Here is a 22,108-nt window from a genome sequence, read left to right as displayed (position 1 = left end):
ACCAGCCTGAGAAAACTCCATTTCCCTGTGAGATTTTATTACCTGAGACAGAACCGTTGCTGGCTGGACTCAGTTCTTGAGTCGTCATGTACAGGTAATGACCACTTTTTATGGGGCTTTCCAGAAAACGCCAGTGATGGAGTCTGGCACATCCCCGGGACCCACGTGGGCCCAGCCCTGAAGGTGTCTTGGCAGGATCAGCCCCAGAATACCCCGCGGGCACGGCATGATCTCACATGCTGGGGGCCCATTCCAGCCTGTGCTCTTCCTGGGGTTCTTGTTCTGATGTGGTCTCTACCGGGTGATACCTCATCTACCTGCGGGTTAACTGTGACGTCCAGGTGCCTGAGGCCCAGGTGTTGCTGCTGCCTCCTCCAGCACCTGCTGCCTCTCCTCTTGGCTCCCAGGATGGGAACTTCCTTCTCAGCAGTGAGAGGGACTTTCACCAGGGGCTGTACCTGGTGGGCTTCCAGGCCCCAGCACCCACCATCCTGGCAATATCTGACTAAAGTCTGGGTTCGATGCCTGAAATCTCAACATTCTCACTCATTATTAGAACCAGACAAATACAAAATAAACTTAGTTTCAGTGCAGTGCCCCAGAGAACGTTTACAAAAAATGTGTGAGGATAATAAGTGCTGTTGGGATGGGGCCAGGATGAGGGTCAGTTAGGCTGGGGCGATGGAGAGGGTTTATAGCATAGGGGGCTCTGGCTGAGGCTGGGGGACAAAGGAGGGCTCTTCTAATGCTGGAGGGGGACAGTTTGCATGTAGATATGCAGGGCGGTTTCCATCTCTCTCCCCCAGAACCAGTGGAGCAAAGGTGGGGGCTAGTCAAAAGATGGAAGCTGCCCAAATGACCATCGGCAGATGCGGATAAAGGAATGTGGTCCATCCACATCGTGGACTGTCATTCAGCTATAGAAGGATGAAGCACTGACACACTGTAATGTAGACGAACCCTGAAAACACTGTGTCTAGTGAGAGAGCCAGACACAGATGCCACTACTGTGTGATTCCACTTATGTGAAATGTGCAGAACAGGCAGGTCCATAGATCCAGGAAGTAGATTAGAGTTACCAAGGCCCTGGGAAGGGGCTTCAGTTTGAGATGATGAAAAAGGTTTGGAAATAGATAGTGGCGATGATTGCACAACATTGTGAATGTAACTCTCGCCACCGAATTGTACACTTAAAAATGGTTACAATGCCCAATTTTGTTATATATATTTTAACACAGTTTTAAAATTAATAATGTAATATGTTAAAAACCATTGAATTGCACACTTTATTTATTTAATAATTTTATTTATTTATGGCTGCTTTGGGTTTTCACTGCTGCCTGCAGGCTTTCTCTAGTTGTGGCGAGTGGGGGCTACTCTTCGTTGCGGTGTGCGGGTTTCTCATTGGGGTGGCTTCTCTTGTTGCAGAGCACAGGCTCTAGGTGCGCGGGCTTCAGTAGTTGTGGCTCTCGGGCTCTAGAGCGCAGGCTCAGTAGTTGTGGCGCACGGGCTTAGTTGCTCTGCGGCATGTGGGATCTTCCCGGACCAGGGCTCAAACCCGTGTCTCCTGAATTGGCAGGTGGATTCTTAACCACTGCGCCACCAGGGAAGTCCCTGCTATTGATTTTTTTTTTTTTACTTATTTATTTTTGGTTGCATTGGGTCTTCGTTGCTGCACGGTGTGCGGGCTTCTCACAGCGGTGGCTTCTAGTTGTGGCACGCGGGCTCAGTAGTTGTGGCACACAGGCTTAGTTGCTCCTCAGCATGTGGGATCTTCCCGGACCAGGGCTCGAACCCGTGTCCCCTACATTGGCAGGCGGATTCTTTGTTTTCGTTTTTGTTTTTGTTTTTTTGCGGTACGCGGGCCTCTCACTGTTGTGGCCTCTTCCGTTGCGGAGCACAGGCTACGGACACGCAGGCTCAGCGGCCATGGCTCACGGGCCCAGCTGCTCCGCAGCATGTGGGATCTTCCTGGACCAGGGCTCGAACCTGTGTCCCCTGCATCGGCAGGCGGACTCTCAACCACTGCGACACCAGGGAAGCCCTTGCTATTGATTTTTAAATCAATCTTATTGTGGTACAGTTTATGCACAATAAAGGCATCCATTTAAAGGGTACAGTCCAAAGAGCTTTGGTGGTTACACACATCCGTGAAATCTCCACCTCAGTCAAGACAGAACATTTCCATCAGCCCCAAAAGATTCCTCACTGTTACTCCTGCGAACAGGAATCCTGAGTTTTAGTGAAGTTTTCTGGCCCCGGCAACCAGTGATGTGCTTTCTGTCATGAGGGATTCGTTTGCAATTTAACATTTTTATATAAACAGAATCATACATTATGTACCCTTTGATATCTGCCCCTTTCGCTCAGCATAATGATGTTGAAGTTCATCCTTTTCCCCCAAGTATGAGTAGTCTGTTCCCTCTTATTGCTGACCAGTAGGTGAGCATATGAATAATACCATATTTCATTTGTCCATTGGTCTACTGATGGAAATTTGTTTTTCCCCATTTTTGGCTATTGTGAATAGAGTTGCTATGAATATTCACGTATGAGACTTTGTGTGCACATCCAGGTTTATTTCTCTGGAGGGATTACTTAGGAGGGGAATGGCTAAGTTGTATGGTTAGGAGTATACCTAACTTCTTAAGAAAATGCCGGATCCAGGTGGAAAATGGTGGCAGCAGCTGGATCCTGGGTTTCTGGGCTGCGAGGTTTGTTCCCGGCTGCAGCTGGAGCAGCCTGTGTCGAGTGGCGCCGTGGTGAGGAGGGCTCAGCTCGCATGTGGAAGACCCTCACCTACTTTGTGGCGCTTCCCGGGGTGGGAGTGAGCAGGCTGAACGTCTTCCTGAAGCACCACGGAGAGGAGGAGAGACCTGAGTTCATCACCTACCCTCATCTCCACATCAGGTCTAAGCCCTTTCCCTGGGGAGATGGTAACCATACCCTATTCCATAATCCTCATGTGAATTCACTTCCAATTGGCCATGAAGATGAATAAAGAGAACCTGGACCACTACCCAGTGGGGACCACAGCACTGGTTTGGACCATTACTCTGCACACATGGACCAGAAAAGTGTATAGGACCTTAAGCTCACCTTCTTGTATCCAGTGATGACCATTATACTGATCTTCTGTCCCTTTACTTATGGCAGGAGATGGCTTTAATAAATAACTTAGTCAAGGGACTTCCCTGGCGGTCCAGTGGTTAGGACTCTGCGCTTCCATTGCCAGGGGCCTGGGTTCGATCCCTGGTCGGGGGACTTAGACCCCACAAGCTGCATGGCGTGGCCAAACAAAAACAAAAAATGCGCAGCAGAAATGCCCGCACTACCTTGTGCTCCCACCACCAGGTGTGAGTCCCACTGCCTCACACCCAAGACACACTTTCCTTGTCAGACCCTTTAAGTGTCCTCGTTCTGGCGGGTGTGTCTTGTGTGGGGTTTGATCTGCATCTCCCCAGTGAGTTGGGCATCTTTTCATGTGCTTATCGGCCATTCACACGTCTTCTTTTATGAATTGTCTGTTCAGATCTTTGGCCTGTCTTTTAAAAACAGCTTTCCTGGGGCTTCCCTGGTGGCGCAGTGGTTGAGAGTCCGCCTGCCAATGCAGGGGATGCGGGTTCGTGCCCCGGTCCGGAAGGATTCCACATGCTGCGGAGCGGCTGGGCCCGTGAGCCATGGCCGCTGAGCCTGTGCGTCCGGAGCCTGTGCTCCGCAGCGGGAGAGGCCGCAGCAGTGAGAGGCCCACGTACTACAAAAAACAAAACAAAACAGCTTTCCTGAGAAAGAATTCCCACACCATGCAACTTACCCACCTAAAGCATACAATTCAACGTTGTTCCTTTAACCTGAATTATTGAACACCAAATGGCTTTGGAATTTAGCTTTTGCTTCTGACCTGATAGTGTTCCTTTTTTTAAAATAAATTTATTTATTTATTTGGCTGTGTTGGGTCTTTGTTGCTGTGCACGGCTTTCTCTAGTTGCGGCGAGCGGGGGTTATTCTTCGTTGTGGTGCACAGGCTTCTCATTGCGGTGGCTTCTCTTGCTGTGGAGCACGGGCTGTAGGCGCGCAGGCTCAGTAGTTGTGGTGCACAAGTTTAGTTGCTCCGCGGCATGTGGGACCTTCCTGGACCAGGGATCAAACCTGTGTGCCCTTCATTGGCAGGCAGATTCTTAGCCACTGTACCACCAGGGAAGTCCCCTGATAGTGTTTCTTAACGAAGGCAACCTAAAATTACAAGGGAAAACAGAGCTTACACGCAAAACACGTACTGCGTGACCATCATTTTAGCAACAAAAGTAACGTGTTTCATACGCCTCCTGTGCCGTCAAAGTTAAAACAGGACGCGAACTGTTCATTCCCACCCACATTGCAGCCGCTGTGTCTTTTGGGCTCAAACTGCAGTTCCTGCAAGTGGGCACAGAGGAACCTTCCATCCACATCTCAAAATTCATTTAACTGTGCAATTGGGGGGCCCCACCTAACCCTCAGTTGGAAGTGATTGATCCTGGACACACCTGCCAGGTGTGTCCAGTCCATCTAGTGAATTTTTAAATTCCAGATTTTGTATTTTTCATTTCTAAAATTTACTATTTGGTTCTTTTAAAAATATTTTCATTTTTTTCCTACCTCTGCATTCATGAGAACCCATTTTTCCATGACCTCATTGTCTGGTAATACTAATACTGTCTTACCGTGGCCTCAGCAGATTCTTTTCCCTGGGGAATGGGTCACAGTCTCCCAGCTCTCCCTGTGCCGAGCAGTTTTTGATTTCATCATGAACATTGTGACTGTTTTGTTGTGTAGACACTGCATTCTGTTATATTCCTACAAAGACTGTTGCTGCTTCTGTTTGGGCAGGCAATGAACTTGGTCATACTTGAACTGTGACCTCTGCCACTCCCAAAGAGTGCAGAGTTCAGTCTTGGCCAGTTTGTCATTTGAGCTGTCTACCTTGCACACACATGATTCAGGGGTCGGCAAGAGGCCTGGGTAGAGTTGGTACACAGAATTTGGGGTCCCCTCCTCTGGCTCTCTCCTTTTCAGAGTTCTCCACCGCTCTCTGCTGTCTGGTTATTCTGGGCTCCTTCCTTTGGCTCTTTCGGCCAGAAAGATGGTGGGATTTCTGCTGGTGTCTGAGCACCGCACGCCACAAAGCCACACCCACAAAGGGAAATCCACTCTGGCATTTTCCATCAAGTATCAATTCCCGTCCAAAATCTGGCTTCTTTCCTTCACTCCCCAGAGCCCTCAGGGAACTGTTTTTTTTATATTTTGTCCAGAATTTTTCAGTTGTTATCTATGGACAGGACTTTTTTTTTTTTAAAGGCACTTACTCTTTCTGTGAGTTGGTTCTTGTACCTGGCAGCCTTCCTGAATTCTGTACTAATTAGTATTTGGCTCGACTGTACATAATAGAAAACCCAGCCCACAGAGAGAGGTCAGAGACCGGACAGATTCCACACAGGGAATTCCTATTCACAAAAGTATAGGAGGGCAGGGGGGCGGGGTGGGGGGATCGAGGGAGCCACCAGGGACTCTGGCTCCAGGGGCGCACACAAAGGCTGTGGTGCCAGGATCCGCATGCGGACACTGGCGTCTGGCCAGCACAAAGGTAGCCTCCACCTCCCATCCGGGAGACGGCCAGTGCCTGGGCAGGTGAGCTCCCGCAGCCCTCCACCTGACCACTGCACCACCACGCCAACCTGAGCCTGGAACTCACCCCCGGGAGTCAGGGAGTCACATCCTGCTGACTGGGGTGGAGACCCTCAGGGCACCAGCCGTGGGTGGGTGGAGACGGGGACCACGCCCTTGCCTTGCCCTGCAATTGTGGCCTCTCTTTGGCACTGAACCTCTGTTGTACCACCTGAGAAGGGAGAGTAAGACCCCACGAGGTGAGGCCTTGGCTCCACACACATGCCTGGTACCTGACGGTCAGCCAGCCCGGAGCTCCCATGACTGCCCAGGGAGGGAGAGGCAGAGGTGGCTCCCCCCCACCCCCCACCCCGCCTCCTGCAGCCCCTCCCCAGGCCTCCACCCACGCATTCCTATGGCCTGAGTACTGCTGGCCCGAGCCTTGTTTGTTTCCCTTGACAGACCCCAGAGGCTCCCACCTCTTGCCCTCCTGCTTCCCAGTTGAGGAAACCGAATCAGAAGACGCGCAGAACCTTGGCCTCATCTGTGTGGGGTGGGGTCATGATGGAGGGCATGCTGGGGGAGGTGAGGGAGGGGACACCTCCTTCAGTACCTCCAGCCAAGCGGCTCTGGGTGGGAGCAGGGATTAGGCGGAGGCTGGTACTGGGACCCAAACAAGCAGGCTGGGGGAGGTAGGGCAGCCCCCATCCCTGCCCACCATATGGATTCCTCCACCCTAGTCCTCACTGCACTTGGGGAGCAGCGAGGACAAGCTCCCCTGGCCTCAGAGGGCTGTGCCCTCGGTCAGCTTTACCCTTGCCCCAGCTGCTCCTGACATGCTGTGTGACCCCAGGCTAGCCACACAGCATCTCTGTGCTTGGGGAAGACTAAATGACCCTGCATCGAAGACCCTAAACCTGTGATCCGTGCCCCTTCCCGTTCTCACCAGACAGGCCTGAGGCTGGCAGGGAATGTGGTCTGACTTCATTTGCCACCACTTGAGGGCCAGACCTTGGGGACCGAAGTTGGGCTGGGGTGGGTGAGACAGATGGGGCAGGAGAGAGCTTCAGCCAGTGTCCTGCAGCTGCACACCTGCTGAAGGCTGTGAGCTCATGGTTCTTAGGCTCAGGGTTGGAGCTGGCCATTCCTCTGTCACTGACACAGCTGCCTCTACCTCACATGCCACTCTGATGAGCTTGTGGTCCACTCAGACCCCAGACCCCACATGCTAGCAGGCAGGCCCACCCCCATGTCCTGGGCAGGGCTCGAATCACCTGCTCCAGCATGTGCCAGCATCTCTGCAGGGCCCAGCATGCAGTAGGCACTCAGGGAGTGTGCAGGTGGTTAATGAGTGACAGATGACCAGGTGGACATTGGTCTTGAAGGACTCAGGGTTGGAGATGGGACCATCCCAGGCACCAGAAAGGGAAGCATCCGAGCAGCCTTGGATAGGGAGACAGAGCATGGTGAGGGGACTGTTTCCTTGTCACACAAATATGCGTGCCCTGGACTGCCTGAAACAGATGTGACTCTGGCAGGTCACACTTGGGCCACTCTGGAAGCTGCAGCCCTAAGACAGCTGAGGTGCCTTTGTGGCCCCAACCTGGCCTATCTGGGGGTAGGAGGTGGGAAGGTTGCAGATTCTAGGGCCCACGGTGGGCTGCAGGGGTTCTGAGGGAGCCCCTACCTGGTGTGCAAGGGGTCCCTGGTTACACGGGGCTGGGGTGGGGGCTGAGAGGAGACAGCAGGGGGAGGCATAGCTCCTGCTTGGCCTTACCCACCCCGCGGGCAGGGGCCCCACTCAACTGCCTCTTTTCTGTTCTGGGGGCCTGGTAGGGGAGGGGAGCTCCCCAGGACACTCCCCGCAGGCTGGGCTCTTTGCCCTGCTGAAAGGGGTTGCTGAAGCATAAGCGTGCCCCCCCGCCCCCGCCAATTTCTGTGCCCTCCTCCCCCCACCAATTTCTGAGCCAGGGGTGGGGCCGACACAGGCCTGGGTGGAGGTTTGGGGGAGGGGATGGTTCCATTCCACCAGCCCTAGGTGGCCTCTGGCTCCAGGCCTCCTTGGGAGGGGCAGGTGTGGAAGGCAGTTTGGTCTCCTGCAGGCCCCTATCTACTCGGGAACAATATTCTGTGGGGAGCGGCTCCCCACCCACCTGCCACCCACACTTGTCCACAGGCCCCAAACCCCACTTCAGAGAGCACACGGGGGTCTTCCCAGAATGCCCACCCACTGCCCCACCCTAAGAGCTGGCAGGTGGGAAAGGGTATCACCCTTTGTTGTTGTTTTTTTTTGGCCATGCCACACGGCATATGGGATCTCAGTTCCCTGACCAGGGATTGAACCCGGGCCACGGTAGTGAGAGCCTGCAGTCCTAACTGCTAGGCTACCAGGGAACTCCCTCTGGTACTGCCCAGGCCTCTGCTTTGGGAGCGACCTCAGAAGGGAAAGCAGTGGGCTGGTGGGCCCTGCCAGCCTTGTCCAACTGGCAGGGCCCTGGGTTTGCGCAGGGCCCTGGGTTTGCACAAAGCCCAGCACCTGCGGCTGTGGGTGGGAGGGGAGGATGGCCACGCTGCAGGGTGAGGGGTCACTCAGCCTGACCCCCAGCCCAGAACTGCTCAGCTCCCCTGTTTTTTTGGTTTTTTTTCCCGGTACGCGGGCCTCTCACTGTTGTGGCCTCTCCTGTTGCGGAGCACAGGCTCTGGACGCGCAGGCTCAGTGGCCATGGCTCACGGGCCCGGCCGCTCTGTGGCATGTGGGATCTTCCTAGACCGGGGCACGAACCCGTGTCCCCTGCATCGGCAGGCGGACTCTCAACCACTGCGCCACCAGGGAAGCCCAGCTCCCCTGTTTTGAGTGGGGGAAACAGGCCAGCCAGAGCCAGAGGCGGTCCTGCCTCCTCGCAGGAAACTCTCCTGCCCTGCCCTGCACTGCCCTGCCCTGCAGGGAGAGAAGACAGGCGCCAGCTGCTGGCTGCCCACTGGGGCCCTCACAGCTGGGGGCCAGGCTGACTCAGACCTGACACCCCTGGCTGAGGGGCCAGTTTCCCGGAGGGGGCGGGGCAGGCTTGCTTTTTGGTTCTGAGAGAAGGGCCAGCGGCAGCACAGACACTGCTGTGGAGGCCTGTGAAGGTTCGACCTGGGAGCCCTCTGGGGCCTGAGGCCCCTGCAGCCCCCCGAGGCCCCGCACTGGCCCGGGGCAGTCATGGGTAGGGGGACATGGTGGGGGCGGGGAAGCAGGGGGGACATCAGAGTGACTGTCCTCCACAGACTGTGGCCTTGCAGACTGCTCAACCCCGCTTGGGGTCCTGTGGGACTCCCACCCACGGCAGCCTCTTGCTTCTTCTCCGCCTCGGTGAGTCATGAGGGCGGGTTGCCGCAAAACGCTGGTGTGCAGAGAGCACAGAGGGCAGCCAAGGGTCCTCAGGGGGTCGGGGCCTTAGGAAAGGCTCTACCTGCTCTACACATCCTCTCCGGCTGCGGGCAGTGCCCCCCAGCCCCTTCCCGGGCAGGTGTCCCGAGTCCTGGGCAGGTGCCCCTGATTCCAGAGAAGTGTCCTGAATCTCGGCAGGTGCCTTGAGTCCCAGGCAGGCTGTTAGCCTTGTCTCTGCCCCCAGAGATGACTGTGTCTGGCACCCCCGCTGCACCACAGTGCCCTATGGGGTTGGAGGCAGAGGCAGGGTGGTGATGGGGGCACAGGCCAAACTGAGGGTGCCCATGGGACAGGTTTCTGCCTGCCCTGAGCCGAGGGGCCCCAGGAGGAGGATGTGGGAGGCCTGTGCTCCCTGCTTCGGTGTCGTGGGCCGTGACACCATAGGGTGAGGGGCCTAACCCTCTGCTTCCACACCCATGGAGTGTGCACGGGGCTGGAAGGGGCCGGCTTTGCCTCCTTCCTACCCTGGGTGGAGCCCCTGCCATCCCTTCGAGCCTGGTGTCCCTTCCCCTGCAGGGTGGGTGCTACTTTCCAGGGCCCAGGCTGCAGACACGGAACTGGTAAGGCCCCTCTGGGGAATCAGGGGAGGGTTTTCTGGCCCTGGGTGGGGGTCCTTGGAAGCCAGGACACTCGCGGCTCAGTCCCAGCCCTGCTCTGTTCTCAGGGTGTCATGACCCCATGGCTGCAACGGGACCTGTCCTGGCAGCGGCCTGAGGTGACTGTCATCCTTCTGAGGGCCCAGCGGTGCACAGAGACTGAGCACGGTGCCCAGCTGCGTGGGGAGACTGGGATGGGGAGCTAGCATTGTGAGGTCTTACCTGTCCACACCTGCAGCCCTTCCTAGCCACTCAACTCATTCAATCATGACAATGCAGGAGAGTGAACAAAATTGCTCCATTTTGCTGATGGGTAAACTGAAGCCTGGAGAGTCACGTGGTGCCCAGTGTCTCAGCGTGGGTGCAGAAGGAAGAGGAGGTTGACAGGTGATGTCCAGTCCCCAACCCACTGCCTGCCCCTGCAGAGAAGGCCTGCCCCCCGGGGCGGAAGGCCCAAGTGTTGGACGAAAACTTTGTCTTCTACGAGGAGTGGGAGCTGGAGGCTTGTGTGGACAGAGCCCTGCTGGCCGCTCAGATGGACCAGGTGAACCTGGTGCCCTTCACCTACCAGCAGCTGCACATTTTCAAGCGCAAATTGGATGAGGTAGTTCAGGACTCCCGCCTGCCTGCTGTAGCACAGTTTTCCCAGCTGCCCGGGGAGTGGCGGCGGCCGTCACAGTCCCTTCACCCGGAAGTTCTACCCACAGGGGTACCCTGAGTCCCTGATCCAGCACCTGAGGTACTTCTTCCTTTGGGTGACCCCCGAGGACATCCACAAGTGGAATGTGACTTCCCTGGAGACCGTGAAATCTCTGCTCAAAGTCAGCAAAGGGCATGGGATGGATGCTCAGGTGACTGGCTGCGGAGGTGGGGAGGGGAAGGCACAGGGTTTGAGGTTGGGCAGGCCTGGGGGGCACAGAGTGTGAGGTGGTACAGGCCTGGGGGTTGCACAGGGTGTGAGGTTGTGCAGGCCCCAGGGGATATGTCTCTCCCTGCTCCACGCCACTGAGTGGCCTCCTCCCACAGGTGGCCGCCCTCATTGCCCGCTATGTAGGGGGAGGGGGCCAGCTGGACAAGGCCACACTGGACACCCTGGCCACCTTCCCCGCTACCTACCTGTGCCTCCTCAGCCCTGAGCAGCTGGGCTTCATGCAGCTCAACGTTGTTTGGTGAGTCCTGGGGTCTGTCAGGTGTGGTGGGTGTGCTGTGCTCTGAGCTCACTGCCCGGCCTTATGCTGCCTCCTCAGGGTGACCAGGCCCCAGGACCTGGACACATGCAGCCCATGGCAGATGGCTGTCCTCTACCCCAAGGCCCGCATCGCCTTCCAGAACATGAGCGGGTCTGAATACTTCACAAGGATCAAGCCCTACCTGGGTGAGCCTGGGAGGACGTGGGGGGCGTGATCCCTGAGGCTCCCCCTCTCATTGGGCAGCCCGCTGGTGGTGTGACTGGTGGTCAATGTGCCCTCCATCCCTCCAAGTGTGTGTAGGCTGAGACCCTGTGAGTTCTGGGCACCCCCAGCCTATCTTCCAACCCAGAGGGTCAGGTGGTCACCAGGCAAACCAGGGTCCCAGGAATTTCTTAGGAAAAGGGACTCTTGGTAAAGGAATTGGCTTCTGGTAGCCTGTTGTCAGAGGGTGAGACTGGGGGTTGCTGCAAGGTCTCACACTTGGGGGCCCCTCTCCCCGTGGGCAGGTGGGGCCCCCATGGAGGACCTGCGGGTTCTCAGTCAGCAGAACATAAACATGGATGTGGCCACATTCAAGAAGCTGCAGAGAGAGGCTGTGCTGGTAGGGCCATGGAGAAGGGCAGGGCCTCTGGTGTGGGGGGGTCTCAGGAGAGGCAGCCAAAGCCCCCTCCAAAGTCTGGAAGGGCCAAGGCAGGGTCTGTGGGTGGGGCAGCATGGGATGGTTTGGACACAGTAGAGGACAGCAGCCTTCTGGGGAAAGGCAGGCAGACCCTGAGCCCTGTCTGGGGGCTTTGGCAGCCGCTGACCATTGCTGAGGTGCAGAAACTTTTGGGTGCAAACCTGGTGGGCCTGAAGGCTAAGGAGGGGAACAGCCCACTGCGGGACTGGATCTCCCGGCAGTCGCAGGAGGACCTGGACAGTCTGGGGCTGGGGCTCCATGGCGGCACCCCCAACGGCTACCTGGTCCTGGACTTCAACGTCCGAGGTGGGCTGGGGTGGCCAGCTGGGTGGTGTCGGGCAGAGTGAGGGGCAGGGTCTGAGTCACCTCTTCTCTGTGCAGAGGACTCCTCCGGAGGCCCTCACCTCCTCAGACTAGGACCTGGACCTGTGCTCACTGTGACCCCAAGTCGGCTCCTGGCCTTGATCCTGAACTGAGCCCACTGCTATGCTCTGGGAACTGGGCCCTGCCATGGAGACACCACCTGGCTGGGAGTAGGCCTGGATGGTCTCTGTCTGACCCCGAGGGCACCAGAGCTCAATAAAAGAAGCCCCATACCCCCTTGAAGAGGTGCCCTGTGGTGTTCTGAGAACTGGGTGGGAGGGCCCTGATGGCTGTGGCCCAGTTGACAGGGTTCCCTGGGTTTCAGCCCTCCTCTTTGCACTTGGAAAGGGGAGGGACTCCAGGCAGGGGCGCCCTCAGGGCCTTCCTGATGCTGTTTCCATTGTTGGGTCTCCCCCCAGGCCAGGCCAACACTCAGGGTGGCTTCTGGTGACACTGCTGCCCCAAGAGATGGCAGGCTGGAGTCCTGATCCTAGTTAAGAGAGTCTCTGTCCCTCCTCAGGCCCAGAGCAAAGGGACACAGGCAGGAAGATCACCTTGTCCTTTTTCAAATCAATCAGCGAAGTCAGTCCGCGGAAACCCCTCCCCAACCCCAGTTCTTCATCTGGAAGAAGCCAGAGGGCAGGGGCAGCATCTCCCTCACTGGCTGGGGCAGTGACCTTGGGCCCAGGTCCTCAGTCTGGCTCCAGGTCCTGGGAGCTGGGTGTGGGCAGGGACTGGCCCTGCAGGCTCCTGGGATGCGGGACGTGGCCAGGTCCCCTGGGCATGGGGCAGGCGTCTTGGTCTAGGCAGGCATCCAGCTCCACCTACCAACCCCGGTTTTCCTGCAAGTGGTGCTGGGGCAGCGCTGTCTTTGGAGGCCATGGGGCAGGTGCCCTGTGAGTGGTTCCAGCTGGGCCCCAGGGTGCTCCAATACAGCAGCCACAGGAGGCCCGACGGCAGGGCTACAGCAAGTGGCAGATACCCCAGGTGGGCTGCCTGTAGGTGGAACATGGAAGGAGCACCCTTCAGTCCAGCTGGGAGCCCCCAGGCTGTCCTGCCTCTCCCAGGCCTGGGCGGCCCCTGCGCCGGGCTCAGGGCTCACACCATCCCTGTGGGTGGGGAAGAGCAGTGAGGACCCCCATGTACAGCTGCTCTTCTGGGTCCCGATGGGGACCTCAAAACTTCCCCACTCTCCACTTTCTGCTGCTCAGCAGATTTTGGAGGAGGTGTCCCTCAGCAGGCAATGCAAGGTGAAGCCAGTGTCACCCAGATGTCACCCGAGGAGGCAGATGGAAAGAGTAGGCCAACGCTGAATGAGATTGGGCGCAAGACAAGAAGCTAGTAGCAGTTGGGGGAGGGGGGCCACACAGGGCAGAGGGAGGATGGCCCGCTGGAGTGGGGAGGGTGGGTGCAGGCCTACCTGAGCTGGGGTCAGTGCTCCAAGGCCGGTCTGAGGTGGGGACTAGATGGGGCATCCAGGGGATGGTGTTGGGGGTCCCAGTTGTCAAGTGGGTGAGGCCAGTGGGGCCGGTTGGGTCCGTGTCCAGGCCCAGCTCACCCAGGGCTGACCGACTGAGGCTGCAGAGCCAGGAGCTGATGGTGGGGTGGCTGTGAGCCTTCTGCAGGTGCCCCATGTTCCGGCCCAGCAGCGTCGTCACGTTGCCCACGCTCAGGCTCTGCGAAGGGAGCGAGGGGTCGTGGGCGGGGTCAATGCCTGGCCGGAGCGCAGGGGTGAGACCCAGCAGAACGCACCTGGAGAAGTGACCTGGGGCCCACACTGCCTGCACGCCTCCGACTTTGGGGTGGGTGTTGGGGCCTGCAGACCGTAACCTAGGCATCCTCGTCTAGGCCAGCCCCACCCCCTGACGGGTAGCCCCCGGCGCACCTGCAGCACTCGGGTGTTCAGACTGGTGAAAGTGTCAATGTCCACGGAGACGTTAGCCTGGGGCAGGTGCCGCAGCTCCTCCACGGGGGCACCGCCTAGGGGCGGGGCAGCGATGAGGGGCGAGGCTTCCTGGGGCGGGGCTTCCGGGAGGCGTGCCCTACGCAGGGCGAGGTCTCACCGAGGTGGAGGGAGGCGTGAAGCTGTAGTAGGCGTCTACGGTTCTGGCGGTGCCGAAGGCCTCTCGGGCCTTGTCGTAGAGCACGTTCTTGCGGCTCTGAGGGCAGGAGGAGATGTCCAGGGCTCCGGCCAGCCTGGGTGGGGGGTGAGGCTGATGGGCAGGCCAGAGGCCCCTCCTCCTCTGGACGCTGGGCCTGGCTCCCGCTTTCTGAACCACAGCTTTCCTTTTGCTCTCCGTGCTAGGCTCAGTAGTGTCTCCTCCAAGTTCACGTCCACTCAGAACCTCAGAATGTGAGCTTATCTGGAAATAGGGTCTTTCCTAATTGTAGCTGTAATCAAATTAAGATGTGGTCATACTGATTTAGGGTGGGCCTTGAATCTAACGACTGGGGTCATAAGAAGAAGGAAACTTGGACACGGACACGGTGGGAAGCCAGCTGTGACAGAGGCAGAGATGGGGGTGATGCAGCCCCGAAGCTGGAAGAGGCAGGAAGGAGCCTCCCCTACGGGTTTCAGAGGGAGGCCAGCCCTGCTGACACCTTAACTTCAGACTTCTGGCCTCCAGACTGTGAGAGGACACATTTCTGTTGTTTTTAGCCACTCTGTTTGTAATCTTTTGTTACGGAGGCCATAGGAAGGAAGCTAATCACCTACGATGGCCTGGCCTGGGCCCCCACCAGATCCTCCCTTGGCCGAGGAGTGGAGGTGGCTCCGAGGTGTGGGGGGTGGGTTGCTGGGTGGGCTCACCAAAACTCCAAGGGCCGGATGGCCTGGATCCGGCGGGGGCTCATCCAACAGAGGCGGGAGCCCCCGTTGGCCACAAGCAGGGCACTGGTGATGGTGCCGTTGTGGTCCAGGAACTTCTGCAGGATGACCTGTGGGCAGGGTTCGGGTCTGCAAGGCCAGGGTCAGCGGGGTCCCCTGCCCACCCCACCCCCACCCTCACCTCTGTCTGGTTCTCCAGGGCCCCGTCTGGGGCCAGGAGGGCCATGACCGTGTCCTTGGACGTGACGTGCCACTGGCCAATCTCCGCATGGGAGTAGAGGTAGGCCAGCGAGGGGATGAGCTGCAGCTGCTCCTCGGGGACGCTGCCAGGGTAGACCTGCAGTGGGAGGCAGGTGGTGGTCAGGCCACACGGCCGGCCCACCACCTGCCTCCCACTGCCGGTCGCTGGCGCACCTAAGCCAGCTTGGCCTTGACGACTTTCTGGCACTGGGTGGGCAGTGGGTGCTGCAGCAGGGGGTCCAGGTTGGCCTTGAGCACACGGCTGCCCAGGCAGGACTCGAGCTGCACGCAGTCGTAGCGCACCAGGAAGAGGCCATCGTGCAGTGTGGCTGCAGTGATGTTGCCAGGGATACAGGGTCTCCCTGTGGCAAGGTGGAGTACGGGTGTTGAGGACCCAGCTGGTCAGCACTGCTGCTGACTTTGGGCCCCACCTCACTCCTGACCTTGACCCTTCCCAAGCTTGACTCCTAGCCAAAAACTTGGCCTGGACCAGACTGACTCAACCCTGACCTTGGTCTCAACTCCCAGTCCAGCCCCACCAGACTCTGACCACTCCCCTCAACCTGGACAGAGACCCTGGGCCAAGCTCAGGAGGTCCAGGCAGAGGGTGCCATGCCTCTAGTGCCCCCACGCCGGGATGAGGAGCCCGAGCAGGGGGAGATGCAAAATCCCCAGGCCATGGTGGCCACACTGACCTGTGTCCCGCTTGGGCCATGAGGGTACCAACTTGGCCTTGGCCTCGAGGAAGCCAGTGCCAAAGCGCCTGGTATCACGCTGGCTGAGCTGCCCTGCCCGTGGCCACTATGCTGCCAAAGAAGTCTAGGCCCACGGCCTGGCGGGCGGGCCTGGAGAGTCCACACCCTGGGGAGGGCCACCAGGGCTACCTGTTCCCTCCTTCCTCCCCACAGACAGAAACTCTGTGACGGGGAGCGACTGGGGACAGCAGTTGGGCATCAGAGTGGCTGCCGGCCGACCATCAGGCCTGGGCAGGCTGGTGGAAGGTTGGCTGGATCCCCACCCACCCCGGGGTGCTGCCCTACCTCCTGTAGCTGCATCCACAGGCTGGGGCTGATGTCGGTGGCTAGGGGTCCCAGAGCCTGCAGCCCCTCCAGGTTCCAGGAGCCAGAGGGCCTGGTGTGCGAAGGGGGCTCTGTGTCGGGCCCTGAGCAGCACCCAGACCCCTCAGACCGCCTACCCTCCCTGAGTGCCATTCCCAGGGCCTGCCCAGCAGAGACTCTCCCACCCCAGGCCTCTGGGCACCTCAAACCCATACCCCATAGGCTGCAGGGTCAGAGTGGGAGCTGGGTCAGAGGTTAGAGGTCAGTGGGGCTGTGGACATTGATCTCCAGGCTGCCTCCTCTATCAGGTGGAGGAGGGGAAGCCTGGGCAGATGGCATGGGCCCCCACTCACCCGAGCTTGGTCCTGCCGCTGGCCAGCAGCCTGTTGAGGGCGGCCATCAGCTGGGGACAGCGCCGCAGGTTCTGCAGCACATGGGGGTCTGCAGCCATGATGCTGGATGCATCTGTGTCACACACCAGGACCCCAAGGAGCAGCAGGTCGGAGGTGCTGAGCCTCGGGCGGGGCCCTCCCTGCAGGCCAGCAGGCCAGCATGAGCCTGGTCCCACTGCCCGTCACCTGTCCTGTCCTGGCCTGGCCGGCCCACGGTGCCTACCAGGCAGGCCAGGGCCCTGTGCCGCAGGGTGGCCCTCTGGTCGGGCAGGTTGGCCAGCAGCCCTGTGTTGCCCTGGGCTGTGCGGCGGACGAAGGCCTGGCAGTCGGCTTCCCTCACCTGTGTCAGTCTGTGGGAAGGTTGGGGGGCTGTCAGGAGGGGGGGCAACTGGGGGGCCTCCGAGTGACTGAGGTGTCCCTGGGGAGCATGCTCAGCCCACGCGGCTGGGTGCTGGGCGGGGAGGGGCACTCATTCGTAGAGGAGCAGCAGGTTGGTGGGGTGGAGCTCGAAGTCGCCCTGGAGGCCTTGCCGGGCGGCCAGGTTGGCCAGACAGCTGAGCTGGGCAGGGCAGGCAGCGTGTCACTTCCTTGCCCGGCCGGGGGCTTGCCCAGCCCCTTTCCCTCTGCCCATCTTAGGGCCCCCCACCTACCTCTCAGCCCCCGTCCCCACGTCCACCCGTCCCCTCCTTCTGCCTGCTGGCTCTCTGTCCCTGGACTTCATGTTTTCCTCTTCCTGCCTCAACCTCCACAACGAGAACCGGCCTCAGAACGGGTCAAACCCAGCTTGAGAGCCCCCTCCCCTCTGGCATCAGGCCCTTGCCCACCCCAGCCCCCACTGCACCACATTGGCTCACTGAGGATCTGCTTATCCAATGCGCCCCTGTCTGGACGTCTTGTCCCACTTACTTGGCCTACTTTGGGGTTGTTTCAGATTTATTACTAATTTTATATTAATTTTATAATAAGACAAAATAATAGCTTTCTTTCCTTCCTTCCTTTTATTAAACTCGGGACTGGTGACGCTTGGGTCAGCTGTGGGTCCAGGTGAGCTCAGCTGGCCCCTCTCACAGCCCAGGTGGAGGAGGGGCCAGCAGGCTGGAAGATTCCTCGCCCTCGGGGAGCCCGGAGGACCTGCCACAGGTGCCAGATGGAGGCCAGGTAGGCAAGCCCTCACCAAACCAAGAACAAGAGGCAGGAGTCTGTGGGTGATTGGTGAGAAGTCCTGGAAACAGTCCAAAGTGGGCCACACTGGAACATCATCCAGGGGAGGGAAAAGCCCACCTCAGAGGCTAACTTCCTGTCTGCTGGGTGACCTGAGGGGCGCATCTTGTGTCAGCTAGAGACAATCGTGCAGCTCTCCAGCACAGGGCCCTTGTGCTCAGGAGAGCTACTCCGTGTCCTGGCACCACATTCCTGGCCCTTGCTGCCTGGGTCCTCTGCCAGGGATGCCTCCCTTCCTGCCTGTCCCCGGGGCCCTTCTCCAGGGAGTCTGCCCTTGCCCTTGACACCCAGGCAGTCTCGGCAGGGGCCGCCGCTGACCTGCCAGGCTCCGAGGAGGACAAGGTGCGTCTCCATCCTCCTGATCAGAGCGGCAAGCTGGTCCCGGGCTAGCTGACTGGCCGGCTGGCACCAGAAGCCTTGCAGGAGGGAGGTGTTGGCACTGGGCAGAAAGGAGATAGACAGTGAGGGGCAGAGGGAGTAGGGGCCCCAGACTGCAGCATTTGGGGTGGAGGTCAGACTCCTCAACACAGGGTCGGGGTGAGAGACCCAGGAGGTGTGGACAGCAAGGCTCTGGCTGTCAGCATATGCATACCACACATTTCCCCCGAGGGCGCCCTGTTGGTGCTGGACTCTGAGCTATGAGCAGGGCTTAAAAGTGGCCCCTGTCCAGACTCAGGGTCTGGTTGAGGCCCAGTTCCAGAGCTTGGGGCACTGAGGTCCCAGCGATGGCTGAGGTTTTGAAGGGCACCTGTTGGGTGACTGCAGCCAGGCCTTCCTCGTGATGTGAATCTAGTAAGATCCGTGCACAGGGGAGGGTCAGGTCTCATGAGACCTTAGCCTGGGCCCGGCTGGTCCAGCTTGGCCTCCAGCCCTGCCGGATCAGTCAACTGACTGATCAGTTGATTGATGGCAGATCAGTGGCCTCCAACCCCCACCAGGACAGAGTCTCAGTTTGGGACCTGAGAGGGCAGCAAAACTTGGGGCGGAAAGAAGAAAGCTGAGAGGCCTCAGGACAAGAAGTGATTGTCGGGACTTCCCTGGCAGTCCAGTGGTTAAGACTCCGTGCTTCCAGTGCAAGGGGTGTGGGTTTGATCCCTGGTCGGGGAACTAAGATCCCACATGCCGCATGACGCGGCACCCCCCAGAAAAAAAAAAAGTGATTGTCTGCCGGGCCGAGGTGGGGGACCCGGGCCCCAGCCAGCCGCGATGGCCTGGGGTCCTGTCCCAGCCATGTGGGTGTGACTCTGATGAAGGACACCAGCTGCCCTGAGCCATCTCCAGCGAGTGACCTGGGCAGGCAGGGCCAGGCCCCCCATATAGGAGCCGGGAGTCAGTCCTGCCCTGGCCATGCCTGGGCCGTCAAATGCAGACCCTGGAGATGGTCCCTCCTTCTCACCCCCACCCAGGCCTGCCACGGAATCTGCTGGGGAAACTTGATTGTGACTCCGAACCTGCACTCACCTGGCCCACAGGTTGGCCCTGCTGACATCCAGCCCTCCCTGGGTGGCACCCTCGGCCTGGGGATGACAGCAGTGGGCAGTGAGCGACACCAGGAAGGCGAGGCCTGGGCTCACCAGGGCACTTGGAGCAGAACAGGCCATAAGCGTCTGTGTGGGAGCGTCCAGGGTCGGTCTCCCCAGGGCTCCCTGTGTCCCGGGTGGGCCTGTGACAGCCCCAATACGGAGTCCTTGGGAGCTCCACGGTGCTGGTCACCTGTGTGCCAGCCTGGGTCTGAGCGTGCCGTGTGACCAGGTGAACATGTGTGGCAGTGTGTCTGCCTGTATACACGACTGTCTGATGCTGTATGCCTGCGCCCCTAATGGTATGTACAGTGTTGGTGGTGTATACACAAGTATGGTGGGGTGCACATGTGTGGGGTGGCATGCGTGACCACACAGTAGACCTGTGTGCCTGCTGGTGTGGCAGTGTATACATTCTGTGACGATGTGTAGCTGGTGGCATGTGACTGTGTGTCTGGAAGCATGTACACACCTATGTGATGGCCTGTATGCATGCCTACCAGTGTCCACGTGTGTGCACCTTCTCCCTCCACCCCCTGTGGCTCTGTCTTCACAGTCTGAGCCCTGAAACCCCCGAGCAGAGGGACAGGGGTCAGCTACCACCTTCTCCTGCTCCCCGGTTGCTCAGTCCCTTCTAGCCATGGCCCGCTTTGTCCCTGCCTTGTCCCCAACAGGACCCCCACCCGCAGTGCCCCATCTGTGCCACCCCTTTCCCTTCCCGGACCCCCAGTAGAGGCTCAGGAGGAAAGAGGGTGATCCTGCCACCCCGAGGAGCCGGCCATGGGAGCTGCCCCCCAAGAGGGGGAGGGAGAGTCATCTCACCTGCTCTGGGGCCCATGGCTGTGTGGTGCCCACTGGTCATCCTGGCAGGAAGGCACCGGGGTCACAGGCAGCGGGTCTGGGTCAAGCTGGAGAGGAGACAGGAGGTGGTGAGGCCGGGGCAGGGTACAGAGGGGAGGTCACCACCCAGGATCACACAGGACAGGTGCCATGCAGGGCAGGTGACCCCGAACCTTGGGCTGCAGCCGTGTCTCTTCGTCTTTCAGGAGGGCACAACCCACAAGCAATGTGTCTCTGGAACAAAAGGGAGCAGCAGAGGGGGAGCCAGGCCAAATCCCGGCTTTCTTATCACAGGTCAGGGCTCAGGGGATCTGCAGCTGGGCTGCTGTGTCTCCAGTGGACAGCTCTCTCAACAGCTCGGAGGTGGGGGTGAGCAGCGGTCCCAGTGAGTCCCTGCAGCAGCTGGGGTGAGAGGCCTGCTGGCCCCCAACCTGCCCTGGTGCAGCCCCAGCTTCACCCCCACACCAGGCGGCCCAGGCAGCCCCCTTCCCTTCTCAGGGCCTCGGATGCCCAGTGAGACCTGGCCCCGGGCACAGCCCATGCTGCAGCCTGCTGGCAGCTCTGGCCATGGTGGAGACCGAAACTGAGGCCTGGGGAGGGGTTGCGCCAGGGAGCCTGGTCCACACTGCTGGCTCCTGGACCATGGCCTTGCACAGGCTGCTGGCTTGGGGCACCTGTGGGCCTCTGGACTCTGCATGGCGCAGGAGGAAGATGGGGAGGTAACCGCCCCAAGTGGGGGCCAAGACGGAGGCTCAGAGGGGCTCAGCTACCTGCCCAGGGCCACACAGAGGCCAGACTCACAGCTGGGGCCCTGTGCGTCCAGTTGGTCATGGCTCCCGTCCCACCCCCGCCCCTCACCTGAGCACCAAGAACTCTGTCTGTCCTAGAAGGAGGCTGCTCCAGGTCCAGGCAGCAGATATCAGAAGCGGGGATATTGTAGACGTGGCGCCAGGAGCTCCAGACACCAGTGGTCCCACCCCGCTGTGTGTCAGCCCCTGCAACTGAGCTTCGGGGCACAGGGATGGTGCAGGGTGGGGGCACCACGGTCTCCGCTCACCTCCATGGCTCGCTCAGCACCCTGCCCTGCCAGCCACCCACTCCTGCAGTGATGCCTGCCAGGCAGACGTGTAGGGGAGGGGCTGGGGCTATACCAGGTGATGCAGCCTTGTCAGCCCCTGGAGGCCCCAAGAGCAGTGGGCACCTGCTCCCCAGCCTCACAGGAGCGGGAGGCTTAGCTCCCAGTTGGCGGCTGCCCAGCACACACCCCTCCCCTGGGGGGCCTGGCTCAGCCATGACCTTGCCCTGAGGGTCGCACCTGCGTTTGTACACGTGTACACCTGCACTTGACATGTGTGCTGGCATCCGTGTGTGAGCACACATGCACATCCATGTGCACCGAGGAGCACATACATCTATGTGCACACGTGGTGCATGTGGTTCATGTGTCCCCTGCAGGGATCTTAGGCACACGTGGCCCCACTGTGGGGCCTGGGTTGAGTGACATGTGGCGTGTTACTGTACTGTGGATACTGGAGCAGAGCCGGCTATGCATGTCCACACGTGTGTGCACTGTGGGGCAGGGAGGTGTGCAGGCAGCCTCAATGGGAGAGCTGTGCCTGCCACACATGTGGCCCTGGTGCCCAGCACCCTGGGGCCCAGGACAGGGACGGCTCCACAGGGCAGGTCTCCAAGGCAGAGCAGGAGGTGTGGCTGCGGGAGGGTTGGGAATGAAGGTGCCCACAGACACTTCTTCCCCAGCTGAGGTGGGGCAGGCTGGGTGCCCCAGGCTGGCCCTTGGCCCCAGCTTTCACCACATCTGCCCCTGCTTGGCAGGGCCAAGAGGGCTCTGGGGCCTTGAGCCCCCATGACATGGGTTCAGCCACTGAACAACTACCACCTGCATCAAGGGCCACACATGCCCATTGAGCCAACCCCGCAGACAAGCAGAGGTGCTGACCCTGGGGGACCGACAGCTGGAGGGACCAGCTGAGGATCGCTCCCCGGCCCCTGGATAGGCCCCATGGGAGTCCAGCTGCAGCATCTAGAGCTGGAGGGCACCCAGAGCTTGTGGTGACAGCCCCTCTCCCCTGAAAACTGTCCAGTGACTCCCCG

General features: G+C 59.5%; 2 protein-coding genes and 1 pseudogene across 2 annotated transcripts; 2 read left to right on the top strand and 1 right to left on the bottom strand.

Annotated features, from left to right (window-relative positions):
- The first annotated feature begins 1,430 nt into the window (after positions 1 to 1,430).
- On the top strand, positions 1,431 to 3,856 carry LOC149747438 (cytochrome c oxidase subunit 6A1, mitochondrial pseudogene; annotated as a pseudogene).
- Positions 3,857 to 8,702: 4,846 nt separating this feature from the next.
- Positions 8,703 to 12,501, top strand: MSLN (mesothelin). Its single transcript, XM_089896432.1, has 10 exons — positions 8,703 to 8,992; positions 9,587 to 9,630; positions 9,735 to 9,834; positions 10,092 to 10,270; positions 10,362 to 10,516; positions 10,668 to 10,835; positions 10,914 to 11,041; positions 11,363 to 11,457; positions 11,655 to 11,841; positions 11,917 to 12,501. The coding sequence occupies exons 1-10, from the start codon at positions 8,857 to 8,859 to the stop codon at positions 12,009 to 12,011; spliced, it is 1,287 nt and encodes a 428-aa protein (XP_089752558.1). The 5' UTR covers positions 8,703 to 8,856; the 3' UTR covers positions 12,012 to 12,501.
- An 89-nt stretch (positions 12,502 to 12,590) lies between these two features.
- LOC149747437 (mesothelin-like protein) lies at positions 12,591 to 19,237 on the bottom strand. Its single transcript, XM_089895415.1, is given in 16 exon segments — positions 12,591 to 12,664; positions 12,702 to 12,894; positions 13,311 to 13,574; positions 13,784 to 13,908; positions 13,985 to 14,094; positions 14,708 to 14,835; positions 14,907 to 15,062; positions 15,140 to 15,327; positions 15,661 to 15,761; positions 15,763 to 15,797; positions 16,006 to 16,096; positions 16,377 to 16,555; positions 16,639 to 16,765; positions 16,883 to 16,974; positions 17,955 to 18,075; positions 19,098 to 19,237. Coding segments are annotated over 16 exon segments (2,124 nt in total).
- Between the last annotated feature and the right edge of the window lie 2,871 nt (positions 19,238 to 22,108).

Source organism: Delphinapterus leucas, chromosome 15 (genome assembly GCF_059928025.1).
Source record: "Delphinapterus leucas isolate spDelLeu-1000000601 "Yukka" chromosome 15, BTC_Dleu_Yukka2, whole genome shotgun sequence".
In the NCBI taxonomy this organism is placed as follows: domain Eukaryota; kingdom Metazoa; phylum Chordata; class Mammalia; order Artiodactyla; family Monodontidae; genus Delphinapterus; species Delphinapterus leucas.
This window is presented reverse-complemented; position numbering and strand designations above follow the sequence as displayed.

What these genes read in the sequence shown, in the direction of transcription:
- MSLN (XM_089896432.1), top strand. Translation starts at nt 8,857, where the DNA reads ATGGTGGGGGCGGGGAAGCAGGGGGGACATCAGAGTGACTGTCCTCCA. An exon ending in CTTGCTTCTTCTCCGCCTCG is followed by an intron (nt 8,993 to 9,586) that starts GTGAGTCATGAG and finishes CTTCCCCTGCAG; the next exon opens with GGTGGGTGCTACTTTCCAGG. An exon ending in TGCAGAGAGAGGCTGTGCTG is followed by an intron (nt 11,458 to 11,654) that starts GTAGGGCCATGG and finishes GGGCTTTGGCAG; the next exon opens with CCGCTGACCATTGCTGAGGT.